This window comes from Ceratotherium simum, chromosome 2, assembly GCF_057802395.1.
Source record: "Ceratotherium simum simum isolate JZ-2026a chromosome 2, ASM5780239v1, whole genome shotgun sequence".
NCBI lineage: Eukaryota > Metazoa > Chordata > Mammalia > Perissodactyla > Rhinocerotidae > Ceratotherium > Ceratotherium simum.
The window spans coordinates 90,753,853-90,773,219 of record NC_141901.1 but is presented as its reverse complement, the minus strand read 5'-3'; the positions used below and the strand labels follow the sequence as shown (position 1 = coordinate 90,773,219).

Below are 19,367 nucleotides of genomic sequence, written 5' to 3'. Positions count from 1 at the left end.
GTAACAAACAAGACTATAAACAGCTTAAAAATGAACATGAAGTCAGAGCTTAAAAATTCTAATTTATTTCTAACAAACACCACTTTATGCTTGACTCACAAGCTTTATTTACATTTGTCTACAGCATCATTTCCTTATGAAATGAACTAGTACAGCTTAGTTAAACCAAATGAAATCATAATCATCTGAATTGTCTGTAAACTACTATTAGCTAAATTTATAACCTTGCATTTGCTTAGTACAGTCAAAGTTTTAAATACAGAAAGCACAAGAATAAACCAACAATAACATGTAGAATCTAGATCATTTGGGCAATTTAGAAGGTGGACTTTCAAGAAGTCTGAGGCACAATTACAACAGAATAAAAGTTCTTGTGCAACCTACAGTAAACGCAGCAAAGAAAATTAAGACATAAAAAACCAAGGGGAAGTTCACTGTAAAAATATTATCAAAATACTTCTACATAAGATATTTGCTTTCATCTTTAGATCAGGTGAAGAGAGAAATCACTCATTTTAAAATCAAAAACAAATATAACTCTGTTTGGTCTGTCTACTAGATACATTAAAACATTTTAATTGTAGTAGACATTAATGTTAAGGGAAAAAAACAAACAAGAAAAAGTCGGTATTTATCCCCATGACAAAAAGTCCCCAAGCACAAGTGTCGATTTCCCTTAATATACTTACCTTGCATTGTCACTGAAGATACTGTTAAGAGAAACCTTTTTGTTTTTAAACCAGAAGACAAAATGCAACTCAAGTGACCAGATTTTAATTTTGAAAAATAAAACAAACTCTGAAAGTATTTTAAGCCATAAGTAATTTTAAGTGAATAGGAACAATTATTTCTGCTTATGTCATGCAGAGAACCAGGCATCCATCTGTTACTCAGAAGAAAATTTTATGCAGTGTGTTTAAAGTTAAACATCTCAAGGCAAATGTTCACTTAAATTCACAATTGTCTCTGTTGGTCTTTCACCCAAAGAGAATCATACTTCAGAAGCTTTCTTCAATTTGTTCTTCATTAACTATGATTTAGCTTTGTCTACCCTAGAGATAACTGGATTTCTAAAAGATATCACACAGAGCACTTCTTAAAATATTAAGGTAAACGTTTTGAAATAAGATGTTTTTCTCATTAGACAACCATATCAGTAGAGAAGAGATGAACTGTTATATATTCTTGCTCAAAATCACATGTCAGAAAGGGAGAAATGACTAACACATTTCTCCTTCTGCAATTCACAAGATTTTTCTGCATTAAATGTGGTGGTGCAAAAAGTAAAACTGGATAAAAGTGAGACAATGATTCTAAGGCACCCTTAGCATAGGGAATTTCAAAATAATTTAAGAAGTCTCCATGTGGCTGTCTTACAACTAGTTTAACTTTATCTAATAAGAATCACTTTGACATAGATTACCTTAAATAGGTTGACTTCTTTTCCAATATTAACATACAGATTGTTTCCAACTACTTTACCACAGCCTTGCCTCCATGCCCAAAATTCAGGCAAGCCCAGGTAATCCTGTCTTAAGTCAACAGACAGTTCATATTTGGAAATGAGAAAACAAAAGTTCAAATTAGGAAACAAAGTACTTTGTTATAGCTGAAATGGTTTTAAATGAAGTAGATGGTTGTAAATAATGAATGATACATAGAGCATCTATTTTGGGACATTATGGCTTAAAATACTATTTACTTTTAATTTCACAAATAAACACAGCTGTATTGTTCTGAAAAGCAATGAAAGGCATGCACCTCTACTAGCAGATTTAGCACTTCTGACCAAGTAAGACACCAAGTTCTTAAAAAATATGCTTCATGCACTGTACTAGATTGTTTTTTAAGATGTAAATTTTAATACATTATTTCTTTTTTGAACTTGAACGGGAACCAGAATGGGATGATCCAGAAGATGACCTGTGGTGCCTGTAAGACATAATGAAGAAAGCAGGTAATCTAGTAAGCTGGAGCTAGATATCAGCATTCCTTCATAAGACTTCAAGAATACAGAAATTAAACCTCATTATGCTGACAAAAGGAATAATTAAAATCTAAGATACAAACGTATACACATAAAATTAACTAGTGTTTAGACCTTGGATGTGAGCCCAGTAACAGTACAAACATAGTTTAAAATTCTCTATAACTTAAAAATAAATCTCATTTTAAGATATAGCCACCTCTCAATTATTTAAGATAATGAAGGGAAGCCTTGCAAAAATGTATAAAATTACAGATAATATACAATAAAGGCACATAAACTTTGTAATGGAAGTGTGACTAAACCAATATCTGTGATACACTGTAGATAGTGTGATATGTCTTTATGTAAAACAGATACAGCAAGGCTTCTGTGTATGAGAATATATATTCATAAATAATTACGTTTTGGAAATCTAGGTCACACAAGATGATTGCACAACTAGTTATAGGGTTATATTCATGCAGCTAATATGAATAAGTCAATATATCAACCTGGGTAAAGTAGTGGTGTTCCGAGGGGTTGGCCCTGGGCTCAAAGTTGTTTAGTGTTTTCACCAATCACCTGGCTTATGGAATAGAGAACATGTTCATTAAGTTTAGATGACAACAAACTAGGGGGATTATATGTGGCTAAGATAAAAATCTGCAGAAGTGGTAAGAAAGGAACAGAATGAGTTTCACTCAAGTACACAGTAATTTTCTTACAAAGGAATAAAATGCACAACAACAAGACTAGGTGTGTGTAACCTTAATATCTAAACTTCAAAACGTGAAGAAGCAAAACTAATCATTCTGTACAAGTAGGATTCATGAGGTAATCCTACCACCGAACCCAGCAATAATCAGACTTTACCTAATCCTTACTTTCACAGGCTGAAAGGACATGGAAAATTTGCAAAGATTACAAAGGAAGCCATTAAAATGACTATATAATTATACATTGAGAACCAAGAGAAAATTAATGAAACTGAATAATTAGCCTGTTGCAGAAAAGGCTGACAGATGACACTTACACTCTCTAAATTTTAAAAATGGCAATACAGACAGTTATCTAGTAAAGGTCTTTCTCTAAAAAAAATGGATTCTGACTGCAAGATGAAAATTGTATTAGCTACAAGAACAATTTCCTTATAGATAAAAGGGCATGAAACAATAATTTGCTGTGGAAATTCATTTACACATTTAAATGAGGATAGATTTCCAATGATCTAGAATAATTTTTTTATTAGATGCCCTAGAATTCTATAATTTCTAATACTTAATGTAAAATCAATAGCATAAATACACATAAAAATCAACCACTAAATTACTTCAACATACAGCTTCTGAATTAAAATCTTTAAAGACAGAAATAACCGAGAGTTGGCTATAATAATTATATATGAAAATAAAAATTTAAACAATAAAATGATCAGATAGTGGAAGAAAGTGGTTTGATACACAACTTTTCTAAACAACCCGATCAAAGTACACAGGATAAACAAAGTAATTAATCTGGTTTTTGAAGTTCAAAGTTGAAAAGTATAATTTAAAGTTGGAACAAAGAAGATAATGAAAATCTAATCCTTGACTAGGAAGTTTAGTTAATCTATTAAAACACACTTAAGAACACCCATTCTTATTTCTACAGAAACCCAAACCTTTCGGGTGACCGTGATCTTGTTCGTCTTTTTTTGCGATCACCAGATGAAGAAGATCTAGAACGACTTCTCTTTCTGTTCCTCTCAGGAGAAGATGATGAACTTGAATAAGATCTTTTTCGTGGGGAAGAAGAGCCCCTGTGGGACCTGGAGCTGGATCTTCATTGATTGAGAAACAAATCAAACATTTCATTAAAAGAAGAAATGAGGTAGACTGTTTAGTTAACAGCTCCAAATAAACAAACAGGATTTATAACTATGAAAATTTTATGAGAAGGAATACTTACTGCTTACTCAACAGAAGACTTCTGGTTCAACCATAAAAAAATTCTACTTAATACATTTACTTTAATTTCATCTCTTTTTAATTTTCTAAAATTAAAGTGTTCATCACTTATAATTAAAAACCAGCTTAAAATGTTTAAGTAAAATTTTAAGTTCTTTTTTTTAAATTTTAAGGCTTTCATTTTAAAGTACACATAAATAGCAAAATGAACAGGTAACTGTGCATTTGCATGACTTTCTGTCTAGAAAATACATTCTTGCATTTGGGGAAAAAATATTTATCTTGCATTCAACTTCCTGAGGAAAATATACATAATTCCTTGTGGAAATTATGCAACTTACTATTTAAGTTGCTATAAAAAAAGCAGGGATAAGGGACAGGAATGGGAAAGAACAATAACTTTTAAACTGCTAAATGTTCAAAGAAAAATAAAATGAGTAACTTTAAAACTTGATTTATATTAACAATATTTATTTTCATGAAGGACCACTATTCATGAAGTATGAAGTGTTGACATTCACATGTTTCAGGTAGAGGTAAATGTGCAAACGTTTAAATGCAAAATTTTTTCTTCATTTACATATTTTGAAGTAATTTAGCTCAAACTTCCCAAAAAATTCACCTTTGGGCTTAAAATAACATCAGAAAGCCCAAAAGGAGAATTCTTTGGAAAGTTATAAGCAATGAAAAAAATGTTTGGAAAGAATATGAAGGCTGTTCTGTAAACCTTAATTATAGTGCTTCCCAAAGGGAACTAGGACTTAAAGATCTTCACTAAGAAGCACCCAAATAAAAAGACTAAAACATTGGTAATACATAACAGCAATAAACTCATTCCTCTCTATTTTGTACTGGCTTAATACACAAGTATGCATACGATTCTTTTCTCCTTAATGTCATTAAATTGCAGCTGCCGTCTAATGCTACAGATTTGGCTTTAATATTAATCAATTTTTACCCAAAGAGCTACCACTAATCTTCAGTGACAAGTTCCACACAAGTGGAATTATAATCATTTTCCTATTCATGTTAGATGCCTTTAATATATCAATAAATTAAAAAGAAAGGCAGTATATTTTGACAAAATTTAGAAAAAACTTCAAGAGAATAAAAACTATCTCATTTGCTTCTTTATAAACTATTTTTCCTTCTGTAGGTCTGACTAAATGCAACTTGAAGTTAACAATAATGCTTAAGACCACATCCTACATAGACTCACCAACCATACTTCTTGATTTAGTTTGTGGAATTTAAGAGGAGTATCTGTTCTACACGTACTGTTTATAATATTCTGCGTAATATTACAGAGATGGAAAAATGTATAAAACTTCCACTTTATCTGACATAAATGACAAAATTGTTTCTGTAAATATGGAAATAACTGCCTTGCAAAACAAAATCTATTTTGAAGCAGGATTATTTTTCTTCCTTTTAAAACCAGAGTAAACTTTTTATTTGCATATTTCTAATTTTATTTGTACTACTATTGCAAACAAAATGTACTAGAGATTTGGTGATAAGACTTGGCTCCATCTTCCTACTTCATCACATTTTAGCACAAAAACAACAAACCTTGCATAATGCAAAATAACCACCTTAATTCAATCATGGGAATGTCTTTGGCACACTGCTGGCAATGGAAACATCTCATGGTGAGAAAATTAAGCTGAGGCAAGAGCATTAGTTTTCTAATGCGAAAATAAAATCAACAAGTAGAAGCAAAAAAAGAGGGAAAAAAGCAGCAACGCCTTCTGCAGCCTTTAAATATTTTTTCTCTCTGCTTTACAGAGAGATGCTACCTCATTCACCTTGATTTCGACCCACGAGATCTCGAATGTTCTCTGGAACTGGAACGAGATCTTGACTGCGAACTGGAAGAACTTCTGGAACGGGACCTGGAACAACATGGAAGGATTTTTTTTTCCAGAACCACTTAATTGAGCTTTGTGATATGAACACTGAAAGAAAGAAAATGCATTAGAATTCATTTTCACATAAAAAGAAACTGTTTGAGATATATATTTTCAAAACACAATATTTTCAGGTAACTAAACTTTTTATCATTTTAATATTTATGCCAAAACTTAATAATTTTTGAAAATAATCAGTCATCACTTTCAAAGTTTGACAAATTACTCTAAAAATCACTCAAGATTGTACAAATAAAAACTCAGCATTAACACTTTGTTAACCATGAATACTTTATGTTCACAAATAATATTTAAAACCCAAGACGTACACATCCAGAAATACTGAACGTTGCAATTTATATTTAACTTCTCTGAAATATCTCTATCAATTTCCTTTGTAAAATTCCTTCTATTTCCTTGGTCACTAGCTACTCTGAAGCTTTAAATGTTGACATGTGTATGTTTGTTTAATCTCTGTTTTTCTGTCTACTCAAAAGTTAAGAGAATTAAAGAGAAAATACATTAAAAATCCTCTCATTGTTGTAGGCAATTATATTATTGAAAAAGGACACAAGGGGAGATATGGTCCATTTGAATTTTAAAAATCACAAATGAAATAAAATTCATTTATAGCCTAATTTACATCTTTAATTTGTCCCTTAAAATAATAACCTGCAGAAAAAGAAGATTACATTTTCATCTTAAAATTACTATCTTTATAATCACTCTTTTAAGCTTTCAAGCTTTATAATACTCAATTAACAATTATCTAAGTACTCAATTAGCTAATATTTTATTCCTAAATACTATTAAAATTCATTTCCCACAGTTTCACTTAACTGTGAATAGGAATTCTCCAAGGGAACATTATTTATATAAGGTACTGCTTTTTCCCACCTAAAATTTTATTTTTATTGTTGACTACACAATTAAGAAATATTAAAATTTTACATTACTAACAAAATAATATTCAAGTACAAAACCAATTGAATCCTCTAATTTATTCCTGGACATCTCAAAATTATGAGTGTTAAGCTAATAGAACTAACATGGCTGAATTTGCTCCTTTATTCAGAATACCCATACCAAAGTAAATTATCAAAATATTGTGTAAAAATCAATGATTTAATTAATGCCTAGAAAATTTCTATGCTAGCCTTTAATATCATCAGTGAAAATATAAAATCTTCAATTTACTTAAAAATTCCTAAATGTAAAGTATGTATTTAGATAATTAAATATAACTATATGTAATGATTTAATTGAATTTTTAGAGTCTATTTTAATAAAAGGCAAGGTGCTAAAATGGACTATAGAAGTTTCATATTAAAATTCTGCATTTCTGAAAATACTGGACAATAACTTCACAGCACTGAGAGAGAAAAAATTATCCTTTAAAAGGTGACTTGAATGAAATCTCAAAAACAAAAAGGAAAGCTTATTCAGTCAAGAAAAACAAAATTTATAAATAAAGAAGTTAGATACTGACATTTTGACTGGTGTTACCCTTGACCTGTACCCGTTTACCTGGACCTAGACCTTGAACTTGAGGGGGAGGATGAGCGTGATGAAGATCGTGAATGTGAAGATCGAGACTTTGAGCGACTTCGTCTATTAGATTTCTTTTTATTACTATCTTCTTCCTCGCTGGCATCAAGATTATATTTTGAGAGATCTGCATCATCTTCATCCTCATCCTAATAAAATTCAGAGTCAATTATACTTTATATTTACACATTTAGATATTAATGCTATCTACTAGGAATGATGAATAGCTCTGTGTACTGGACATCTCCATATGAATATATGGTGTCACTAATATATCAGCAAATTCATTCTCAATCCTGAAATCTGCCTACTACATTCCTCATCTCAACTCAACAGACTTGATGACTATCTCAGACATTTCAAAGAAAATCTAGAAGTCATACTCATTTCCTCTTTTTCTGTCACAATGCATTACCAAATAAGCTGGTAAGAATTTTCAGTTTTACTCCCTTAAAAGTCCTTGAATACATCTCCCTTAGTCTTAGTTCAGAACTTCATTCTTTTCTCTACTTTATCACTGTAACCTTTTAGGGGGTCTCGCTAACTCTGGAAATCTGTTCTGTCTCGCCAATGTCTCAATATATTGACAATCACTCTGAAACACAGATCAGATAAACATACCTCATTTGTTTCTTAAAAACTTTAAAAATTGTTCCACATTGACTTGTTTATAGTTGGATTCAAGGGCCTATTTTTATCAGACTCCAAAATACCCTGAATCTGGATCTGTACATCCGACCATAAAACTTTACACTCGGGCCCCACAGAATGAATGTCAACAGACCTAATGTGGTTGCTGTCCCCGTCATCATGGTCTCCCCTCTGCTCTAACCACACTAGCCTATGTATGATTTTTTGAACGTTGCTGGCTTCTTTCCTACTTAGGGAACATTTATTAGCTGTTCTCTCTGCCTGAAAGTGCTCTGGCCCCAGCTCCTATAGCCAGTTCCTTCATATCATTCTATTATTCAAATCTCAGCTCAAATTTCACCTCCTCAGAAATCTCCCACCCATTGAAACCAAAGTACTTTCAATATCTGTTGTCACATCACGTGTTGTCACAACATTACATTGTCACATCATGTGCCTTCATAACATTATGGCTATCTAAATTATTTTGTTCATTTATGTCTTTTCCCCCTCTAAAACTTAAGTTCCATTAAGAGAAGGGCGGTTCTGTCTCAGTCATTACTGTATCTCCAGAGCCAGAACAGTGCTTGGCAGAGTGGAAGCTCAACACTTTTGTGAGAACGAATAGTACACGGGAGACCTTATCTTCAGCACAGGCCAAAAGTCATCAAAAACATTCATATGTATGTCATAGCTCAAATAAGACAAAGGAGAAATAGGACAAAAATCGTTTACCTCATCTAATTTATATTTAGAAAGATCTTCATCCTCATCCTCATCTTCTCCCTCAGATTCTTTATCTTCAACTTCCTTTAAAATAGATGCAGGACCAACTGCCTTCCCTCTGTATTTTTTCTTTTTACGTCCAAACTAAAGAAAAAGTTTCATAATATTTCTGTCAGCTGAAAATGTATTAAAATTAATAATTTTTCTAAGAAATTACTTTTATATATTTAAGTTAATATATATTTTTAAGTCAATTATATATTTGAGTCAATTATGATTTCCTACAAAATGATAAGCTGCTGTACAAGACTCAAGGTGTACTTACAAAAATAAGATACATTTAGTATTCTTCCTTTTCATTTAACATATTGTCTAACATGTTTTTCTAATTTGTATTCAACCTGCACACTAATGTATAGTTTACCTCATCATATTCACCATCAGATTCTTCTCTTTCTATATATTCAACATTTTCTCTTTCATTAAAACCACCACCATATCCTAAAAAAAGAGGGGCATAAATTATTGTATGACAATTCATTAAGGTAACAAAGCTAACACCTCCAAGCAACAGAGAAAAAGAAAATCTTATCAACAACACTTTCCTATCCATCTAATAAATTACTAGTCTTTAAAAAAGAATATTAAAAATAAAAATCACTACAGAAACAGTGTCAAAGTTAGATACCTTAGCTGGAAAAGACCTGCGGCTACACTTCTAACTGTTCTCAATTTCAAAATGTCCTGCATGACTTAGGCAATACATGGAATATATGGGTGGAAAACATCTCCTCAAACCTCTGCTATAATCAAGTGTTCAAAGGACTTTCCTCTATAGTTTATCATAATTCTTCTGGGAGGAGTGGGCTCAGTAAGAATCAAATTTTACTGTTTACCAGTTGCAGACAGTCTGAAATCTTTTGATATACTGAAATTTTGCTAGGCTAACTTGTAGCTAGAGCTTGAAAAACTCCTTATATAGGCAAATATAATGACATCATAAAGGACATCTAAACTAGTTTTAATGCAACTGTTTTCAATAAATAGTTAAAAGTCACTCAGGTTCTCTGAAGTAGCCAGTAAACTTTTAAATTGAAAATATTCTATTAAAAAGTAATCAAGATCAGCAAACCATCATTCTTTGATATCACAACTAATACCTACAATTAGACTGACAGGTCTTTGATATAGGCTTAACGAAGATTGGAATAAAAAAGTGTGTTTTAGAGAAAGTAAAATGAGAGATTTTGAATAAATCTCCCATTGAAAAAATGAGAGAGAGGTATGTGGCCAAAAGTAACACAATCTAACTACCTCACACATTCTCGAGCAGTACTAATACATAAGGGCAGTGATTCCCAGATTTAAGGATTTCATGAACCAGCAAAACGTTAAATAACTTTATAAACTAGTAAGTATTTTCAGAAAATTTAGGATTTGTGACTTTAAATCTGTCAGTCACAGGTATTATAAAAATGATCCCTTACCCTATAATTTCCTAAGAGTCACAAACGGTAAAAAGCATATAACTGTCCCAATAAAATAACAAATTTAGCTTTCTTAAGAAAAAAAAATCACATTAATATAATAGCCTTTCTTTTCTTTATTACACTTTGTACAGTGAAAACTGCAATGTACCAGTGTTTATCCTTGGACTACTTGCATATCATCCTTTTCCTCCTCCTCCTATCTTGTTTCAGAGACAATATGGACTCCAATTGTAATATACAAGAATTTCCTTTTGTTTATGTGCATTTCATATACAGTGAAGAGTATATTAAATACCAATAACAACTTTTCCTTAGCCAGCCCTGGTGGTCTAGTGGTTAAGATTCGGTGCTCTCACTGCTGTGGTCTGGACTCATTTCCTGGTCAGGGAACCATATCACCGTCTGTCAGCTGTCATACTGTGGCGGCAGCCTGTTACTGTGATGCTGAAAGCTATGCCACTGGTATTTCAAACATCAGAAGGGTCATGGTCACTCATGGTGGACAGGTTTCATTGGAGCTTCCAGACTAAGACAGCCTAGGAAGGACCTGGCCACCCACTTCCGAAAAAATTGGCCATGGGAAAAAACTATGAATAGCAGCAGAGCACTGTCTGGAAGGTAAGAAAATAGTGCAAAAAGACCAGGCAGGGTTCTGCTCTGCTGTACACAGGGTCACTAGGAGTCGGAATCAACTTGATGACACTAACAAAAACAACTTTTCCTTAGTAAAATCTTGGCTCTATTTTTGCAGAGAATATCAAATATAAAAGACAGAAACAAGGGGCCGGCCCAGTGGTGCAAGCGGTTAAGTGCGTGTGCTCCGCTGCGGCGGCCTGGGGATCGCAGATTCGGATCCCAGGCGCGCAACAACGCACCGGTTGTCAAGTCATGCTGTGGCAGCATCCCATATAAAGTAGAGGAAGATGGGCATAGATGTTAGCCCAGGGCCAGTCTTCCTCAGCAAGAAAAAAATAAATAAATAAAAAGAGGAGGATTGGCAGATGTTAGCTCAGGGCCGATCTTCCTCACAAAAAAAAAAAAGATAGAAACAAGTACAACTAGAAATATGTTCACCTCAAGAAAATAGCTCATATTCAAAGTTAATTTCTATTACAAACACTGTGGACAGTTATAATTCAACAATAGTTTCTTATCTCGATATATTTAACATTATATCAGTAAGTCCTGAGATAAAGCTATGAGTAGTTTGATAAACAACAACAAATTTTAAGAGATGACTCAGTAAAGATCTAAACTTCAAAATACTTAGTAGGTTAAAAATCCATGGGATCTAGATGGAAAATAATTCAGCAGAGTTCTTTACTCACATTTAGTAATCTACAGCTAAAAAATGATATGGCAAATACAGAGAGCTAAAAAATAAATTATAGCAAGATTTAGAAAGTGAATTATAACTCATACAGGCAATTCTGCATAGTTACATAAGTAAAATTACTCTAAAATGAGCATCATAGCAAATACAAAGCTGTTTTCATGTTCTCTCATACAGGCCACAGAGAAAGAACCTAAATAATCTGTTGACAACAAAGAGATTATTAAGGTATGTTATATAAACCCATGACACAAATCCACCTCATGAACTCTCTCCCTATACATGGGAAAATACAGTAGCGCTCTCTCACTAAAAACCTCGAGCATATCATTTCCACTGAATAAAGGTGAGTTAGAGGAATCACTGGCATGGTCTATGGGTGTTTCCTTCATTCTGTTGGTTTGAAGGTCTCCCTGCTTCCATTCTTGCCACTCTTCCCCCTAATTCTTTTACTACCAACCAGCAACGTTTAAAGAAAATTAGGTGGGTCACTCCCTTGTTGTAAATCTTTCAGATACTTCCCATTATATGCAGAATAAAATATCAACTCCTTACTAAGAATGACATGGCCCTTGCCTACTTCTGAGGTGTTTTCTGGAGCTAACCAGTTCATCCAATAAGCTCAATTCTTCCAAGCCTCAGGGCCTTCACACAAGCCGTTTGCCCCTGCTTGGAATGAACTTTCAACTTGTTACCCAGGCAACTCATTTTTCACTTTTTAGCTTAAACACTGCTTTCTCAAAGACGAGGTCATTAATCTTTGACTCTACATGTCTGTTTTGCTCCCCCAAGCATCCCCAACATCTTGCACAATGGCCAATAAATACTGCTTCAGTGAATGAGTACAGAAACCACAATTCTGGTACCATTTAAAGAATCTGAGTTTTTTTAAGAAGGCTTTAAAATACAGTTTAGATCAAACAAGTGACTGAGAACTTCTATAGGCTTTTAGCAAGTGTTACAATAAAAATATTTTCAAATTTGTCTTACAGGAAAATATGAAAAGGTGAGCAGAAGCCAGTAAAGCATCAAACACCGGTTTATAACAGGCCTGAAGTAGCATTGTGACAATGGAAATGAAGAGAGAAAAGGGGATGAATATAACACGTACTTCAAAGGAAGAACTAAGACACTAACTTGAAAATTCTATGATTCTATATTTTAAACAATTAATTAATACAACTTTTGAGAATCTAGTCTAAAGAAATAATTCAAAAGAATAAAAATCACAATGTATTAAGCCTGTTTCTACTGCAGCTATCCTTAATGGTTAAAAAAACAAAAACAAAAATAGAAATAACTCCAAAATCCAAAAATGGGAGAAGGGCTAAGTAAATTATTGCACAATCATTTGATGGGATTATGCAGAAGTCAGCAATCTTTCAGAAGTAGTCCACCAGGTTTTCTTTTATTTACAGCCTGTCCCACGCTTAGCAAATTCTCCCCTGAACCTTGGAACTTCCTTATTACAAACAGTAAAGAGAAACTGGAGAGTAACAAGTGTACATTAGTTCACACCTTCAACTGTGACCAACAAAGGAACTACTTATAGCCAGGGAAGTGGGAAAGGGTCAAGATACCAGAATGATAGGAAAAAAGACAATGAGTAAAGGAAAGTGAGAAGGTGTCAAACAAACTTTGAGGACTTCAGTTGTTAGACTATAGCTCGTGTGACAGTGACTTTCGTTAAAGGAAGAGTCACAAAATAGGCCTAACAGAACGTACATAAATAAAAGGCTTTTGGGATTACAATTTTTAAAATTGTTAAAGATTTTGGACTTTATCCTAAAAGCAATCCAAATGGTTTCAAACAAATGGAGTTTTTAATTTTGAAAAAACAAAACAAAAATTCTCTGGCTGCAACTGGGCAGGAGGGGAATATGTGCAGACACCAACTAAGTGGCGTTTTTTCCAAGACAAGATATAGCAGCGTCTCCGCCTAAGCCTGATGGAAAAGACTTTTGAGGGGTAAAGGAGAGATGAAGGGGTTACTAAGGACATCCAGGTTTCTGGCTTACGTAACAAGCATATGGCAGGCGGTACTAATCATGAGAAAGAGATTACTAGAAGAGGGCCAGGTCCTGGGGGAAAATCATGAGTTTAGTTTGAATATAATGAGTTTGACATTTATATGGTGATGTTGAATAGGCAGCTGGATATATGGGTCAGGGAGTCTGAGCTAAAGACATAAATTTGGGTAACATGGCATGCCAATGGTTACTTAAAACTTAGGCTTGGGAGGACTGGCCCAGTGATGGAGTGGTTGAGTTCGCGTGCTCCGCTTTGGTGGCTCGGGGTTCGCGGGTTTGGATCCTGGGTGCGGACCTTCACACTGCTTATCAAGCCATGCTATGGCAGGCGTCCTACATTTAAAGTAGAGGAACATGGGCACAGATGTTAGCCGAGGGCCAATCTTCCTCAGCAAAAAGAGGAGTATTGGCAACAGATGTTAGCTCAGGGCTAATCTTCCTCACCAAAAACAAAACAAAACAACTTAGGCCTTGGAAGAAAACGCCTAGAAAATATAAAGGAAAGAAAGAGAGCTTAGGGATTGGACCTTGAAGAACCCTAACATTCTGTGGCCAGGTAGAAAAGGATGAAACTAAAAAGGAGACAGAATGAACAAACAGAGGAGCAGGGGGGACAAAAAGATCAAAAAACAGGGGAAAAAAATGTATTACAAGATGAGTGAAGGAAAAAAGGAGACTCTTATTAGAAGGCCTTAATCTACTAGAGCAGTACAAAGGCAGGATCACTTCCTGAGAATGAGAAGAGAGGAGCAGGATTTGAGGATTGAAAAAGAAAAAATATCGAGGACATTAGGCTATAATGTTCTCACATGTGGGAATATAAATTTTAAAAAAAGAGGGGGGAAGTAGGATAAAACTAGAATTTCTGTTGCAGTCTGGAAGGGCTAGGTCTAAAAGACTCTTGAGTGGGTCTCTTATCCCCAGAATCTAGACAGACAGTAGAAATGGTCTAAAGTCACGGAGGAAAAGAAACGGGACATAGTTTACCAAGCCTAGGTCTGACAAAGTGACTATATACAGAAAGAAGGCTTTGATTATATGATCTATGAGTCACTGAATGGTAAAATCAAATTTGAAGTGTACTAATAATGTGGTTTGGCTAACTGCTGACAATAGGAAAACTATATTCTATTAGGTAAATATTTTCATCTCACCACTGATAACACAGAGGCAACGGCAAGCTATTATTTAGGCCAACGGTTACCAAACACCAATGAACCACCTGCAGATTTCTGGAACCCACCCTCTAAGAGCTTCAATAGAGTGCTGTTTTTGGAATCTGTATTTTTAAAGTCTCTGAAATGATTCTAATGCATAGCCAAGTTTGAGAATTACTGCCTAAGATTTAGATGAATACTTTGGTGCCTCTCTCTGCCTTTTTTTTGTCATACTATGATATCAAACGAACAAAAAAATGGTATTACTCTATTATTACTAATAACCAACATCTAGACTAGTGGAAGAAAAGGCAGGGGAATAAAGCATTTCTGAAAGTATCCTAACGTCACTATTTGTTAGAATAGGGCTCTCTAATGCTGCACTTTGTAAATTGTGAAATTACGAAACAAAAGATGACTTTTTAGGGTATGAGGGAAAAAAATCAAGGCAAAAAACATAAGAGTAAAATAGACAGAATCCTCAATTACCGTGCTCTTACGAGAAGGTGATATAATTATTGATTCAATTTTTAGTTCTTTTAAAATCATTTAGTTAGCATTTGACTGTATCTTACCTGTCCTTTCTTCTAACTTAGCATACTTTGGAGTATTACACATGTTACACTCTGATCTTCTGGCCCAGTTCACGTTACTGCAACTTTAGAAGTGAAAAATATCAAATTAATAGACTATAAGATAACTCAAGAAAAATAGTATATTTTTAGACATTCTAGAATTATAAGATAAAAACTACCACAAAGAAATGTTTACTAAGGATACTGCAAACAAAGAAAACATACCAGTGTATGTTTTCTAAAGAGAGAATGTATGTTCCAATGATAGACTGAACTACTTAAGCAGAGAAGCAAAAGCTATATAGTATGAAGATCGTCTTTGTCACTTTGTGAGACATATGTGACAAATTATATCTACAGAGATTCTGATGCCTTAGGGGAGAAAAATAACATTTTAAATCAAAGGTTCTACTGATTTCTCAGTCTCCACATCCACCACAAAGAAGAGTGGTTATATCCTCCAAATAATGTTAATTTTTTCTGTTTTTTTGAGGAATCAGTTCAGACACTGAATTCCATAGCATACCACAAATCCAGTGACTTAATCTGTTGCTGGAAAATTCTCCAATACAAATTTAATATCTATAGAATCAGAAATTTATGTAAGAACCTCTTGTGAGTCAATCTTCTTTCATATATACTTGATTCATCTGCATAACAGAAAACATGGAAGTTGAAAAGAATCAACAGAGAACTTGAAAATCAAAAATATTAAGAAACCTATCCAATTAGGAATAATTATTTATGGCACGCAACTTATGAATCTAAAATGACTTTGTAAATAGGCCAACTAAATTTTGTCGTGTATTTCGCACTAATGATAGAGGCTAAAAGTTTCTGAGATTTTTCTACACTTAAAAGTAAAAGTAGGCTTTAGTGCTTTTAAATACTCTTCCCTCATTTTTTTGGGATGTTAGCTCACCTTAAGCACTTGTTTACTGGTATACATAACCCATCATAGCCACAACTACTATTACCATTAAAGTTCTTAATACTTATATATCAAATACAGACTGAGTAACAATCAAAAGACCTTTGATTTAAAAGGTTACCTTGGCTTGTCACTGTGACCAATAAGAGTTGGTAACATTAACAAGTAGTGGCTAGATATATTATTAGGGAAGAAAGAGTGCACGATAATTTGAAACACATACGTTTTACACTGCCAGTCATTAGCACTAAATAGGCCTCGGCTCTTTTCTGCAAGTGTCTTTCCTATTTCAGTGCCCCCAGCTTTCATCATCTTAGCCTCAGTTGTTTTCTCTGAAAATAGAAAATAATGCAATATGAATCTGGGGAAATAAAGGAATGATCTGTTTATACAGTCTTAACAGAAGTTTCCTTAAAGGCTTACCCCGTCCACATCTATTACAGCTGGTTCTTCTAGCAAAGTTTACATTTCCACATCTGAAAATAAAGTAAAAAAAAATTTATAGATATCTTTTAAATCATATAATTTTAAAAATTCTATATATACCACTTTTTAATGTGTCCTCACTATATACTTGGATCCAAAACTTATACTACCATTTCAGTCACGTTAATGCCAAAGTTAAATCCTCACAATTTAGATGGAAAAAATTTACGATTTGAAGCAACAAGTCCAGGATAAGAAACTCCAATCCTTCACTTACTAGTTATGTGATCCTGGTAAGTCACTGAGGATCTTTGTGCCTCATCATCCTCATATTACTACATATCATTAATTATAATGAACCCCCCTGTAAAGCTGAAGTGAGATTTGACTCCACTTCAAAAATTACTGATGAGGCACTGGAGAGTTCAAGGAAACTTCAAACTCCCAGTACGGAAAATAAGAAGATATATACAAAAATGTGTTAAGTATTATAAGAAATACAAAATCCTAAGGGTGGACCAACAGGAAGAAAATGGATAAATCTGAGAGGGCTTCATGGATCTTGGTAAAACGCTCTTTTCACAACTAGGACGTGGAATGAATGGTAAGGAAAGAAGGAAGATAGGTTGTACTGACTAAAAATATAAATAGTGTCAATAATGACAAGGAAACTGAGTTTTAGGGGGTATTAATCAAACCTCTGAAGGCTAGGTGAAAAAAATTATAAGCGAAAGCAATAATCTCAATACACAGAGTAACACAGTAACACTTCATGCTTATATTCAGCAAACAATTAAAAACAAAAAATTATTGGGTACACTAACATGGTCTTAACAGTTAAATGCTTTGAATAACATGTAAAGCTTAAATTCTAAAAAGCTGATTACTTTTTTTTTTAGGTGTTATACTAGCATGAAATAAAGATGTGAAGTATGGAATGGACACTAAACTGAAGTACTCCAAATAATTTTTAGGTTGTTTTTCCCCCTAAAGAATATCCTTTATGACCCCAATAAACATTAAAAATACATTCCAAAGATGTTTTCTGGATTTATACACATTGTACAAATAATATTCTATTCCTGTATTTGTAACTGAGTTGCAATGCACTCTCTTAGAGACCTACCTCAAATATTTGGGTGTGTCGTGTGTCGTCATTAATGACACAGTCAAAAACACATTATTCTACAAGTGACCAACAACACAAAAGTCAGAAGTTGTTCTAACCTTTCCAATGTTTTCAATAGTCTTTGATCACTCAGAGCAATGCTATTCAGAGCAGAGACTTTTGTTCTATTCAATACTGTCTACTCTGGACCCTTCAGGTCATCTTAAGCTTTATGCAATTGATGGCTGTCAATTTTCACTATGTGAAAAAACAGGACAATGTTTCATTTAAACTGCTTAAAATGTAAATAGAAGACACATGCTAAGGAAATAACATTATCTATGCTATTTCATGTATTCATCGTAAGAGAGCTACCCTAACCCAGTCTTCTAGCAAAGTTAAATCATCTACAGTTACATAGTTACACAGTCTATAAGCAATAGGACTGGAATCCCACCCAGGTTTGTCTGCCTCAAAGTTCTTCCTGTTTACCACCGTGGAGCCTATAGGATATCCACGGCTAGCTCAGGGACAAGAAATCAATCGTCTTCACTGGAACATGAGTAGTGCATTCCATTTTCTTGACAATTACCTTCCACAGCAATTTCCATATATTTCCAAACAGGTACACCTACGTGAGCACCCTTCAATAAAACCTCACAAACAATTTAATAGAGCTCACTGGCTCCAGCAATAATGTCAAAAGGCAGAGCCATTAAGACACGTGCTCCTCCGCTGCAGGCATCCCCGGGGCTGGGCAGGCGAAGACATAGGCCTCTTGCCTTTGCGCTCTCACGAGGCGAAAGGTTCGATTCTCGCGGGGAAATTCAAGATCAGTCAAGAAAAAATGTCGCAATTTCCCAAACCAAAGAAGGGTAGCGTTTGGAAAAAAAAGCATAAACGGTATAGAGAAAAGTGTGAGATAGAAAAACAAAAATAAAGGAAAAAAAAAACCAACGTGGACTAGGAGAAGCAAAAGGTTCGAGAAAGCAACGCATTCCGCGAACAAGAGTGAAGTTCTGCGGGGGAAAGTCACGGGGGGAGACCCGACAGCGAGCGGCCTCGGCGCCGCCGATTCCCTTATCGCCGAAACCCGCCCCAGGCGGGGTGTGGGGCAGAGGGCAGGCCCTCTGGCTCTCCAAAAGAGGGGCTGTCCGGGACAAAGAATGTCGAGGAGACGCTGAACACACATTCAAAACAAACGCTCCCGAAAAACCACCGTGAGGAGACGAGGAGCCTCCTTCCCGCCAGGAGCCGGCGGTTCGCCGCCTCCACCCGACGGAAGGCACCGGAGGTCGCGGAAACGGAAAATGCCCAATCGGCCTGAGAAGGCCTCCCTCGGTGAACCCGCCCCCACTCGGGACCCCTCCTGAACTCACTTTTTGTCAGGGCAAATCCAGTCACCGTCACTGACTCGGAAATTCTTGGTCGACATCTTGGACGCAGCCACCACAGCCACCCGCAGCTACGTCTTCACAGGAGGAAGCGGGCCGGGGACTTTCGGCAATCGGGGCTGTCCCCACGCCGCCTGACTCCTACTCACCACTGCGTCAGGCTTTGATGATGAGGCCACTCGGCCTGCTTTGAG

At 34.8% G+C, this 19,367-nt stretch overlaps 1 protein-coding gene across 3 annotated transcripts; it reads right to left on the bottom strand.

The window, feature by feature from the left end:
- Nucleotides 1–42: 42 nt before the first annotated feature.
- ZRANB2 (zinc finger RANBP2-type containing 2) lies at nucleotides 43–19,307 on the bottom strand. Of its 3 annotated transcripts, none has more exons than XR_001391260.2 (11): nucleotides 19,159–19,307; nucleotides 16,669–16,721; nucleotides 16,469–16,577; nucleotides 15,315–15,397; nucleotides 9,154–9,230; nucleotides 8,739–8,873; nucleotides 7,353–7,522; nucleotides 5,724–5,810; nucleotides 3,630–3,788; nucleotides 2,482–2,551; nucleotides 43–1,932 (listed from the first exon to the last, which is right to left on the bottom strand). XR_001391260.2 is itself a non-coding variant. In XM_004431501.3 (11 exons), exons 1-10 carry the CDS (start codon nucleotides 19,212–19,214, stop codon nucleotides 2,522–2,524), a joined length of 963 nt encoding a protein of 320 aa, XP_004431558.1. In that variant the 5' UTR covers nucleotides 19,215–19,307; the 3' UTR covers nucleotides 43–1,932; nucleotides 2,482–2,521. The 3 variants fall into 3 exon arrangements, 2 of the variants coding, with proteins under 2 accessions (XP_004431558.1, XP_004431557.1); XM_004431501.3 differs by having other exon boundaries at nucleotides 2,482–2,555; XM_004431500.3 differs by lacking the exon at nucleotides 2,482–2,551.
- Nucleotides 19,308–19,367: the final 60 nt, after the last annotated feature.

What these genes read in the sequence shown, in the direction of transcription:
- ZRANB2 (XM_004431500.3), bottom strand. Translation starts at nt 19,214, where the DNA reads ATGTCGACCAAGAATTTCCGAGTCAGTGACGGTGACTGGATTTGCCCT. An exon ending in AATGACTGGCAGTGTAAAAC is followed by an intron (nt 15,398 to 16,468) that starts GTATGTGTTTCA and finishes TCACTTCTAAAG; the next exon opens with TTGCAGTAACGTGAACTGGG. An exon ending in AGTTCAAGGTCTAGGTCCAG is followed by an intron (nt 5,811 to 7,352) that starts GTAAACGGGTAC and finishes ATGTTGTTCCAG; the next exon opens with GTCCCGTTCCAGAAGTTCTT.